The sequence below is a fragment of the Leptosomus discolor genome, chromosome 7 (assembly GCF_034619465.1).
Source record: "Leptosomus discolor isolate bLepDis1 chromosome 7, bLepDis1.hap2, whole genome shotgun sequence".
NCBI classification, from domain to species: Eukaryota; Metazoa; Chordata; class Aves; order Leptosomiformes; family Leptosomidae; genus Leptosomus; species Leptosomus discolor.
Genome location: NC_141397.1, coordinates 25,860,620 through 25,872,754, shown reverse-complemented (window position 1 = coordinate 25,872,754; position 12,135 = coordinate 25,860,620). Strand labels below are relative to the sequence as shown.

The 12,135-nt window shown below is 43.5% G+C and overlaps 1 protein-coding gene across 1 annotated transcript; it reads right to left on the bottom strand.

Annotated features, from left to right (window-relative positions):
• Nucleotides 1-2,441: 2,441 nt before the first annotated feature.
• Nucleotides 2,442-11,830, bottom strand: SFRP4 (secreted frizzled related protein 4). Its single transcript, XM_086468082.1, has 6 exons — nucleotides 11,389-11,830; nucleotides 11,153-11,233; nucleotides 10,997-11,062; nucleotides 8,191-8,389; nucleotides 5,163-5,226; nucleotides 2,442-2,630 (listed from the first exon to the last, which is right to left on the bottom strand). Exons 1-6 carry the CDS (start codon nucleotides 11,828-11,830, stop codon nucleotides 2,442-2,444), a joined length of 1,041 nt encoding a protein of 346 aa, XP_086324208.1.
• Between the last annotated feature and the right edge of the window lie 305 nt (nucleotides 11,831-12,135).

Here is a 12,135-nt window from a genome sequence, read left to right as displayed (position 1 = left end):
CTCCGATATCAAAAAATGAAAAAATTTTATTTTAACGGTTGTAAAATAACATGTAATGTTGCTATGAAGTCTAGCTAGCTGTTCCAAAAGTTTCCTTCAATAAACACCACACTTCACTATGTTCACAATGAAGCTTGTTAAAGTGAAATATCACAACTTTGGTATTTGTTATTTCAATGTGACAATGGTAGGACTGTCGTTCATGTTTAATAGCTAACCTTATACATACTTACTGGGGTACTTTAAATTGGGATCAATAAGTAATTAAAGCTTAAAAACTCCTGCTACACAGTATATAAAACTATTTTAGAAGCTTTCCAATCATACTGATCTTTTAAATCATGCTCACTTAAGTCAGCATTTTCAAACTCACCTTATTTAGTCACCTGCAGTGAAATTCTGTCTCCTTGGATTTCCATGTCAGTTTTTCCATTTCATTGTGTAGGACTAAGATTTCACCTATAGTCTGTATTTCGGCACCTAAGTTTGTGGTCTGTTTTTTTAGATGTCAAGCACACATAATTCCCACTACAGTCAATAGATGCAATATAGGCTCAGCATTCCTGGTACCTGTATTACATATTGGATCTAATTCTGCAGATGTTCCATGGAGATAAAGTTCTGCATCTGCTCAGAATTCACAGGAAGGGCTACATTCAAATGCTGACCTTTACATATTTTAAACAACTGCTTGAAGCTCAACCAATGATCATGTAGTGTTGTTTTTCTTCCCCCTGAACTACCCTATACGCTATTACTCCATTTCTCTGTAACACCTCTGTCCCTTTGTTTTAAACATTCTAACTTGGCATCTATGTCTTCAGCTTGTGTTAGCGTAATAATGAATATATTACTGCTGCTACTAAAATCACTCCAACATATTCTACCTTGAATTTCATGCACGAAAATTTCACTGAAATTCTTGTAATGACAAAGATCAATATACTGATGTTAACCTACACAGAACTCTTTCTTTTCTTTTTCTGATGTAGACCCTCTCTATTTTAGAAATGCTCATTTTGTTTTATAGATACAAGAATTGCCAAGTCTAGGCCTTAGTTTAGCTGCAAGAATTCCTGGAGGTCTTTCAGATGTCTATCATGAGCTCCTACTATGCTAATGTAGGTGATCTTCTTATGTGTTAGCAGAAATCAGACAGTGCTGTCCATACTGCTTCATCCATGTACAGCTCGGGAGGAATAGCACAAATGCCATCTTGGAGTTATGCAGATTAGATTTTTATCACCTTGGCTATTTTAATACCTCACCCAGCAAATGTTAAGTCAGTAAAACTTAGTACATAAATAAAAGCATCCGCTTTGGCTGTGAGCCTTTGCAGGGTAAATGTTACCTTCTGATCAGCAAACCTGCAGACAGCCAGTTGTTTTGAGAAGTTCATGAACAGGGACAAGCCTTATTTACTTATTTATTTGTTTATTTATTTATTTGGTACCAGAGAAAGATTTAGAAATATGGTGTCAAATGATAAAAAATTATCCAAATGAGCACTAGGCCACATGAAGCCCTACCTTCTCCTTAATACTGTACAGTAGAAGTTATGTTTAGAATAATGCTTCTGTTCCAGTTGTTGTAACAAAGCTATATTACAGCATTCTACAGATCTGCTTCGCTTTAATCTGTCCTTTTAAAAAATACCGATTTTTCAATTAGATGCTTAAATATATTTGAACCTATAACAACAGAAGCCAGCCTGAAGTACAATAAAAAAATTAAATGTCTGCTTTCAATGCATTTTTGCTACACAAACCCACAAGATCAAATACTAGCACTGTAAGCATATTTTTGGCACACACATAAAAATAATCACATAATGCATACCCAGATGCTTATTGGTAAACTATTACTCTTTCGAATGCTTCGAACAAGGGCTGTATTCCAAATAGCAAATAGATTCCACTCCCGCAGCTGCAGCGGTTGCTGCCTGAGATGTCTGCCAGAGGTCACCATCCCTCTGCTGCTCCTCAGCTGCTACGACTCCCAGCTCCCCAGACTAACTCACAGACTAACTCACTGACTAACTCACCAGCTACTACACTGGTGCACTTCCTGAGGACAGAAGAGATGCCCCATACAGCTCTCCAACCTCCGGCATGGAAGCAGGGCAGGCAACCGGCATGAGGAGTTAAAACCTGTGGCAGCCAAGGCTGGATCTATCTAGAATTGCAAATCAGAGCCCTAAGATAAAGTTCAGTCAGCCTGAATATGCCTACCACATATCAGTGCAAACCTACGCTCTATGGCTTGCAGCTGCTTTAAAGGAAAAGCAAACCTTTTAAAAGTAAAGTGCAGGAAAAATGTCTACGTAGAAACTGCTGTGAGTTTTTAAGTCGATGAGTTCTGGATTAATAAAACATGCCGATCAAGCCAGATTGTGACCCTCATCATGGAGAAAAAAGTCTTTCCTTTGGGAAATGTCACATTCATACTTTTTTAGGGTTGATTTCTTTCTGGCCATTTCTTATTTTAATGGCTTTTTTGGGGCCACTGACCACTGGGTTGGTGTTTTTGGTTGATGGTTTTGGGGCTCCACTCCGACCACTGCGTCCTGCATTCTGGTTCTTACTGCGGGCTGTTCGTAGATTTTGTTCTTGCAGTCTTTGTTCCCACCTCTGTGGAAATGCAAAAAGACAAAGAGGCTGAGTTACAAAAAGACATTGCCATAAATAATTACATCTTCATCAAAGCTATCCTGAACCTTTGACACTGGTGCTGCTCTTAACAGTTTTGTGCTCTATCCCATAGGGCCATTGATCTCAGCGTGTTATGGCTGTCTGCAAGGGGAATCTGCCACACACTCTTGAGTGGAGAAATTTCCACAATGAAATGGTTGACGAAAATGACAACCGCACATCCCATGTGCATGCTGCATGCAAGTGCACATCTCACGCCTTTCCAGAAATCCGGGGGGCTGGCACCGTGCCATCAAAAAACCAAGGTCTGAGCACTGGATCTCCTTTGCAAATGCCTTCTTTGCTGCCCTACCAAACGTGCTACTTGGCTTTTCCTCAGAAAAGTCTGCAGAAAGCAGACTGTCTTTTCACAATATATATTTAAACATGTAGCTACGAGGGAAGGTGGTATTTACTTTCTGGTTCTGCTTTTCCCTGGGTGGAGAGGACTGGGCATAAAAGAGCTTGTGTTACAGACAAACAATGGAGATGACCACTGAAATCACAATGTTCAGAGTTGCAATGGGATGGTTGTGAATAATGCACCTGCAGCTTTATTCAGCAGCATCCCTGGGAAATTTTGAAAAGCAATGAGATCGAGCCCACCAAAGAGAATAGCTGTCAGATTTCCAAAATCAAAAGTGCAGTGGTTAGAAAACAGGTTTTTACAGTGAGGTTAAGTGGTTAGGTTATCCGAAATACGGCAAGATCCACAACACTGCAGCAGAGATGGCAGTCTTTCACCTCTAGGAACAGAAATACTTATTTTAAGGAAGGCGAGGTAGATAGTAGAACCTGGAAAGCATCTTGCCTCTCCCCTCTATTAATGAACTTTCTCTTCTGAAACTGCCAAAGGCAGGGACTTTGCCCAGTGATCAGAGTGAGAGAAGTGCTCTCCAGCTTTCCTACTTGGTATCTCTGCACTAACTCTGCTGCAACTCAGACTCTTGTCCTGGCTAGAGAAGAGACCAGCCATGCTGTGGTTATGTTAACAGCTGTCTTGTATGGCCCACAGACAGCTCAAAACATTCATTTTAAGTGGCAATTCAAGAGAAAAGTTGGATGCAATTCTTCAGAGATGAATGATGGGCATCAAAATGAAGCCACTGTGATACCTAGCTCCATAGTCGGCTATTTTGTGTGGTCGGGGTCATTATATGTATCTTTATAAAACAAAAACTATCAGCAGGCATTTAGGTGTGTCCCACTCAAACATGTTTAAATGAGGATTTAATTTATGAAACTACTAATATCAGAGGGAATGACACATGCTTTGAGAAGTATTTTGTTTGCCAGTCATGCATCTATTGGACAGTCCGGAAACACATGTTCAAACAGGTTTCAAGCCATAATTAGAAATGACAAAACAGTGTGAGGAGGCCACTAAAACACACTGTGTGCCAGCAGTGGGCCATTAAGTTGACAGCTAAGGGATTTCAAGAGTCTAAGTCGTATGTCAGTATTCCCCTAAATCCCACATGGTATCATCTGCAATTGCAATGTATTTATTCTTCAAAGATTTAAAGCATGTTTTCTTTTCCATACATAGGTTTTACAAAAGTGAAGACAAAAGGGAATGATCAAAGCGTCAAATACAATTTCCTGCAGGAAGCTGGTCTGTAACCTAAAAGCTTCTGCTGATGCATACGTGCATCTTTTTTTCTCCTCTCTATCAATTGTCAATCAGCTCATAATTAAAATAAATATATATGTATGTCCTTAATGCTCTGAAACCTTTTCTGAATTCCAGAAATAACTTTCTTCCATCTCTCAAAGAGTGAGAAAGAGGCAGATATTGTCTTGCTCCACCCTTTCTCTCCATTATAAAGAGGAGTTTACAAGCAGGGAGTGATAGCAAGTGCTATCCTGAAGCACCAAAAAGCAGGGGCATCTGCTACTCCTGCCTCCCTCCCAGGTCTCTATACTCTAGACTTTTCCTTCCAAAGTTCCCTGAAACCAGTGAGGGGATGCCAAATACTTTCAGTGGGTCTTCAGTGGGAAGTATCTGGTGAGAAGTCTGTGTCTCCAGCCTGCAATCTTTAATGCAGGAAAGCCCATTTATCCAGTGCGGTGGATTTTAACTTCCTTTCCTGCCTAATGTGGACTATATACTCATCTGTGTATCACCTGTCTGACAGCTATTTGCCTTAGCAGTGATGTGAAATTCCTAGAGTCATTGTTGTAATAAGCCAGAATTCACACAAAGATCATCCAACCATCCTATTTAGGGACAGTTTGCAGATAAAATAGAAATAAAATTTTAGAGACCCTAAAATACAAGACTACAATTTTCAAATTTTCACTTACACTTATATGTAGTTATGAGGTATGAAAATGCTAAAGTGAAAATAATGATACCCAGAGGTGGTATGGATATCTGAAAGTCAAGCAAGTTATTCAATGCTGAAGTAGAACAAAGATGTTTAACTTTTTATCAAGAATATCAGCATTCCTTTCTTTGATTGTATTTACCTTAAATCTTTTGTTTAATTGATCCTTCCATTTTTCAACTAGACATCCATCAAGAAGCATCAACCTGAAATTAAGAAATAAATACAAATTACAGGTATTTCTGATTTTGATCCCTGAGATGTCATTCCAGATGATTCGACACCGCCTGAGGCTGAAATGCACCAGCAGGTACTGGTACTGAACACTGACAGTTTCCGCGTATGGGATGATAAGCAGAAAAATATTTTTCTCCAGCCCTAAATGCTTTCTAATGGACTTCTACATGCTTATACTGATACTTCTGAAATTCTATTCTAAACTCTGTAAAAACAGAAAATAGTTTTCAAAAGAAACCAAATTTTACTGCCAAAACTGCAGTGCATGGGCAGTACTGAGAAAACATTTAGAGCCCTTTGTCCTTGCCTGCAGCTATTCTGCAGGGGAAACCCATCTTGATCACTGTTAACAAAAAGTGATGGGTTGGGTAACATCCCATGAAACATGTATATGCACATGTATTTTTACTTATGCCCACTATATGTTTGTGTGTGTTTGTATGCAGAAGATATAACGTATTTTACTTCCAAATTAAATAAAAAGCTGTTTCCCATGCACCAGCTAATACAGCTCAGGTGACAAATCATAACACATTATCTGATCACTTCCAACCTTCTCCACTTCCACCTACAAATACATGAGGACGGTGTTAAGTATTTCCAACATGTAATGACTTAATGAGTGCTTTAAAGTGAATTTGGAAGATGTACAGGCAGTGATACTTGCCTGCCAATGAAATCTGTCACACCTTCTAAGTCACAACCTAGAAACAGCTATTCTATACCATAGGGATGCTGGAATTTCTGTATCTCCTCTACTGCTAATTATTTAACTATTTTAAACTTTTTTCTTCTTCTTTTCTTTTCATTTCTTTTTTTTCTTTTTCTTTTTTTTTTTTTTTTTAATCATTTCCCTGATTCTGGAAGGTTTTACTTAGACATCAGTGTTGGCTGGAGACATCAAAACATTGTTGTAAACGCACACAATTTCATACAGCACTTTGCTGCGGGATGAGGTTTACACAGTGTAGCAGGGCCTGACCTCCAGTTTCCACAAACAGCATTGCTGCTCATACCAGCTCAAAAAGAGTACAAAATGCTGCCACTCGTAGCTGTGAGCCACTGTGAATCCATTTTACCCAAACACAAAAGGACTACACATCTCCTTTTGTTTACAGGGAGACATTAGGGAATTAACGTACTGGATTGAAGCTAAGGCCACATTGTGACGAATGAAACCACAACACGGTGTACATCTGATGCAGCTTCTGTTCAGGTCAAATTATGGAGTGAGACCCCAACCCTATTATTGATGGGCAATCGGTGTTTTGCTAGTGACTTCAGTAGAGACACAGCTTCCATCCATTTTCCTTCTGGCATTTTAAAAAGCTGCTGTAACTCAAAACCTTCTGTTTGCATGCCACTGAGTTCAACAGGAAACACATATAATAGTTTATGTTTCTTTTTCAAATCCACTTTAGTGCACTATACGAAATTAAAAACCTCAGTGACCTTTAAAAACCATCACAAAATACTTAGTGAATAGTGTGTTTTTCCATAGTAATGGAGAGGCAGATTGTGATCTTTCACTTTTGAAATCTCCCCTTCCTCACAGCCTCTTGAGGGTCCTTTCCAACAAAACTCTGCAGCTCAGAGCTCCTCAATCACAATCTTGGTGTTGGTCCTTCTGCGTGACTTGGAGCATGTATCCCTAAAATGGCTAACACAAGTAGAGGGCTCTAAATTAATCTTTGTGAAATACTTCCAGATCTGGAGGGGCAAGGTGCTGCGTAATAATAAAATACTGTGCCTGTTAGCTCACAAAAAAACCCTTAAGGTAACCAGGTATCAGGTGGCAACTTTTAAAGACACCTATAAAACGTTCTTAAAACATCAACATAAAACTCATTAAAAATATGGATATGGCCCATCAAGTTCTGCAAGTAGATACTCTATGGTCCTTACAAGCGCGCATGATCAATTAACAGTCACATCCCTGTACCCAAAACCAGCCTGCACGTTGTACGAACAGCCTTCCCTCTGACCCACAGCACACAGTCACACGTACCTACCACGCCACAACCTGTCCTGTTGGCATCTGTTGCTACTGGTACACTTGGGGTGCTAATGGGGATGGGATGTCCCCTTCTGCCTCAAGAACCCAGAGAGAAAAGGAAGCTGTGATTCACCACTCCCTCCCCTCCAGACCAGTGTGCTGGATTTCCTTCTATGCCTGGGGCTAGGCTGACTGCCAGACGAAAGGTCTGGTAAAGTTAGTTTTTGTTTTGTCTTTTAATCATACAGCAGGACTGGCAAGCTGCTCTGAGAGTATTTACTTTTCATCTGCCATCCGGAGCCAGAGCTCCAATGGCTGCAGCTTTGGCTGGTCCCGGTACAGCTGTGGGATCAGAAACATCTCGCTGATGGCACCAGTCCGAAGTATGGATAGGCCAGCGGAGAAGGCCTGGCTCTGTCTCCAGCAGCTCTGTGGAGAGGAGATGTGTATCATCTCCCGTCCCCTCCCCTGCAGTCAGTGAGGCAGAACTATGCCTTCCACATGGTCCTGCCAACATGGACCACTATCTACAGCCACCTCGGGCTTGTACCACACAAAGCAGCTCGTACCTGTGGAAAGCAATCCTGGAAAAACACTCCCAAACAGCTGGAGATGCCTGAACTGCTGCACGGTGCATCAAGCAATATGCTGTCAGCACCTAATGCCACCAGAGTTTATGCTCCACGTGTGAGCCAGGTTTTATAAACATTGCATGTAGCACAGATCTGAGACTGATCAAGCGGAAAAAGTTAATAGCAAAGGTAATTGAAACATGTAGGTGTACGTGAGAGTTATCTTAAGAAAAACTATCAGCAGTGTAATATTAACTATAACTCACAAAACATGGCCATGACCAGAAGGAGAGGTTTGCTGGTCCTCCCTCCCGTCTACCACAGCTAGCTATAGCACTTTTCTGCACCGTATCGCCAGGGCTCACCTTGAGCGCCATTCATAGCACATGATGAGAACATCCTGCTTGGGCTGAAGAGGTGGACACTGGCAGGAGGAATTTGTAAGAAGAGGCACTTGAGACAGAGGAATTGGCATCGAAGACTTAAGTATATCTTTGACTTCAACCACGGTCGTTACTTCATTGCAGTTCCCTCTTTCTACGCTTTTTACTTTAGCGTGAATGACTGCAATTAGAAAAATAGAGGCGTGAGAACGACAAACAATTTTACAAATTTAAACACATCTCAAAATTAAATAAATAAAATGTCTTAAATGGAAAGCTGTTGTTCTGGCTGTGAAACTAGAACTACTTCTTCATGTGTGGGCACGTATAGTGGCTTGGAATAACAGAGGCCTGATCCCAATTTGGTTTTCAGTAGGACTGTTGACAACTGTAAAATTAAACACGTGCCTCAATCTTTGCCAGATCAGGCCAAGCGATCTCGCCTGGAATCACACACACAGCTCCTTTGACTCAGACTTGAACCACCCCTTGCATAAATCGGACCCGTTCTATAGCCACATCTGGCTATTTCCGATTAAGTAATGAATAATTTACCTCACAGAGAGTTGCGTAAATTCAGTATTTTCAATAACAAAATCATTTCCCTGTCAGTTGCATCCAGGAACTTTTCTTAGATATAAGAAAGAAGAGAAGGTTTGAAACAAGCAGTTCAAAAACTAAGAGGCTTAGGATTGTTGCGATTTACTTGGTCTGTACTTGTTTTCATCTTTTGCCTTTGGATTATCCTCATAGATCCTCATATAAAACAGACTCAGGAACAGGTTCTTCTGACTCTGAATACACAAACATTCATCTTTTTACCTTTTATTGAGGAAAACTGCATGTCTGCATGGATGCAAGAAGGTGAAACTGCGTAGATTGCTCTGAGGCTGATTCCTGAGTAACTTTGTACCTGAGAACCTACCACTGCAGCATTCCACCCCTTCGCTCTTGTAAGAAGTACCAAATCACAGAAATGAAGCACTAGTTTTAGACAAAGGACCTTCTCTCTAGCAAAATAGGAAGGGTCCTATTATCACAGAATTCTTCAGTGAAAGCAGCATGAGAAGTGTATGTACCACAGGGTGATCAGCCTGCATCAACACTGCTCCTAGCAGCCACCAGGGCAAAAGCCTTCAAAGGGACCTACAAATGTTTGGAATAAATTTCACACGGAGAAAACAGGAGACCAGCAATTTTAATGCAGTTTGAGTTTTATGTGCTAACTTTATCAGGAGTGTAACAGCCACAAAACACCTGTGGGATTTCAGTTTTGGAGACTCACAATCCATTTTCAAGTCTGACTGAAACCAAGGTCTGATCAGCTAGAAATGCAATTTGGCTGTATATGTTATTTTAAAGGATTTCAGAAAAAAAAAAAAAATTTGTATGCAACCTGTTCTGCCCTGTCTTGTCTCTCAATTCATCTGCCACATAAGCATGTTTTTTCATTTCAGAAGAGGCCGAGTAAAAATCTACCTCTCAAAGACAAAATCTTGACTTTACAAATTCAATGGAATTAAATTTTGGACCCCAACCTACAGTTTTTATTCAAGCAACACTCCCACTGAGGTCACTGGAATCAGAATTTATATAACTAACATCTGTATTTCATTTCAGAATAGTCATTTTATATCGCTACTTCTTCATATATTTCAGACAAGTGTAGCAGTTCATTGTCCCATCTGAACATATCACTATGTTGCACAGAGATGCATTAATGAACTATATAAAAAGGATATATGATATAAATGCACTAAAATGCCATAACAAAGACCTGTACAAATACCTAAGTTAGATGTTCAGCTTAATTATTCCCTTCAAATTGGGGTTTGGATTTTTTTTCCCATACTAACAAAGAAACAAGTAACTACAATTTTACTTTCATTTGATATCAGACAAATAGGAATTCAATTGACATAATAACCCTGTTGCATAAGAACTGAATAAATCCCTTGAAGAAACAACTGTCTTCTGAGAAAAAGCCCATAAAGTGCAAAAGACCATGATAATACATGTTAAATTCATAGTTAATATGGGTTTTCTATTGACACATTACAGATGTTTAATCTGGTATTTGTGTGATCTTAAATTAGAGTTCTTCCTGACTCCCAGCATCAGAAAACTGGGGGGGGGGGGGGGGGGCAAGAGGGAAGACGGGTGAATAGATAGCTGTACTGCTAATATGTCATGCAAAACATCAGCCAGCTCCTTGGCTGGATGGTGCAAATTGTCATGGAATTCAATCAATCTCTGACAATTCCACCCCAGATGAGTAAGTAAAAGAATAAGTGAGTATAACTTTTTACCTTGCTTCAGCTTCATGCACATTTACAAGTTTTATTTAGATGATAAACTTCTGTTTATTCCACCTGACGGATGAAAACAGGAGCTGGCCAAGCAGCACATGGTCATGCTCACATCGGATGTAATTGCGCTCACTAGAGTGACCTTGACAGAAGCAAGCACCCTTTCTGCGGAGCGACTTGTTGATGCCAGCGCACATTACCGACGTTTCGCTGCGGTTACCAGAAACACACCATCATCTGCGCAACGACTACTGCTGCCTGCCCGAGGTGTGCGCAAGCGGTAGGTTTTGGGAGAGGACGGCTAGGTGTCCTCGGGCAAAAACCCACGGGGAAAGGCTGCGGTGAAGCAGTGTGTTCACACCGTGCTTGCTGGACGGGGCCTGGTGTGGGTGCAGCACCCACACGGAGCTGCCTGACTCGCGGGGGGCACAGAGAGGGGTGGGGCGGGCCAAGCGGAGCGTTTTCCCCCATGCACTTACTGTAGCTGTAGTTCTTGGCCAGGTAGGTCGACAGCGTAGGCTTTGTCTTTTTGCACCTGCATCGCTCTTCAAGGGAAGAGAAGGGGAAAAGGTTGAGGGGTGTCGGAGGTGGCCTGGCTCCGGGGAGGGGGAGGTGGGGGGCTGCCCGAGGCTCACCCTGCCCGCGGCTCTTGCAGTCGGGCTCCGGGGGGCTCTCCGGTACCAGCACTCCCTGCGTGAAGTCCGTCCACTTCACATCTGCGAACAGAGGTGCGGCGGGGAAGTAAAGCTGTCGGGGAGAGGCTCCCGGGGCAGGGGCGTGGGGGTCCCGCAGGCCCCCGCCCGGGGCGCCCCGCGGGGGGCAGAGGGGGTCCGCCCTACTGCCGCCCTACCGCCGCCCCCGGGGCGCTCACCCTCCGGCAGGTCGGTGACGATGGCCTCGGGGGAGATGCAGACGCCGCGGTCGTAGACGGGGAGGTCGTCGCAGGCGAGGCTCTCGGGCCAGCTGTGGTTGTAGCGGCGCATGATGGGCTCGCAGCCGTCGCGGGCGCGCTGGCAGACGGAGCGGCAGGGCTTGATGGGGTCGTAGAGGAACTCCAGGGTGCAGATGGGGGCGTACATGGCGCAGAGGAAGAAGGGGAGGACCGGGCTGCAGCCGGTGCCCACCAGCTCCTCGTACTGCTCGATGGCGAGGACGGCGTTTTCCTGGGTGCTGTGGTGGAGGTGGTTGGGCATGCGGGTGATGTTCCAGGGCATGGGGCGGCACATGGGGATGCGCACCGCCTCGCACGGCGCGCCCTGAGCCCGCGGGCTCACCCGCAGCCACAGGGACACCGCCACCAAGGCGCGCAGCATCCTCCTCCTCCTCCTTCGCCGCCGCCCGCCGCCCGCCGCCGCCGCCCCGCGGGTCGCGGCGCTGCCTCCCGGCGCCCGGCTGCAGTCGAGTCGCGGGAGCCGCCGCGCCGACAGCCATGGACATCGCGGGACCGCATTTATACCGGTGGCGCGAGTGACGTGGGGCCGATCGCGCTCCCTTGGCAGCACCGCTCCTCCGGGGGGGTGGGTGGGTGTGTGTGTGCGTGTGTGTTTTGCTGTGCAGGCACGGTGACATCACCTCCACCCCGTTTAATCCCCCGGCGACATCACTGCGTCTCTCGTCC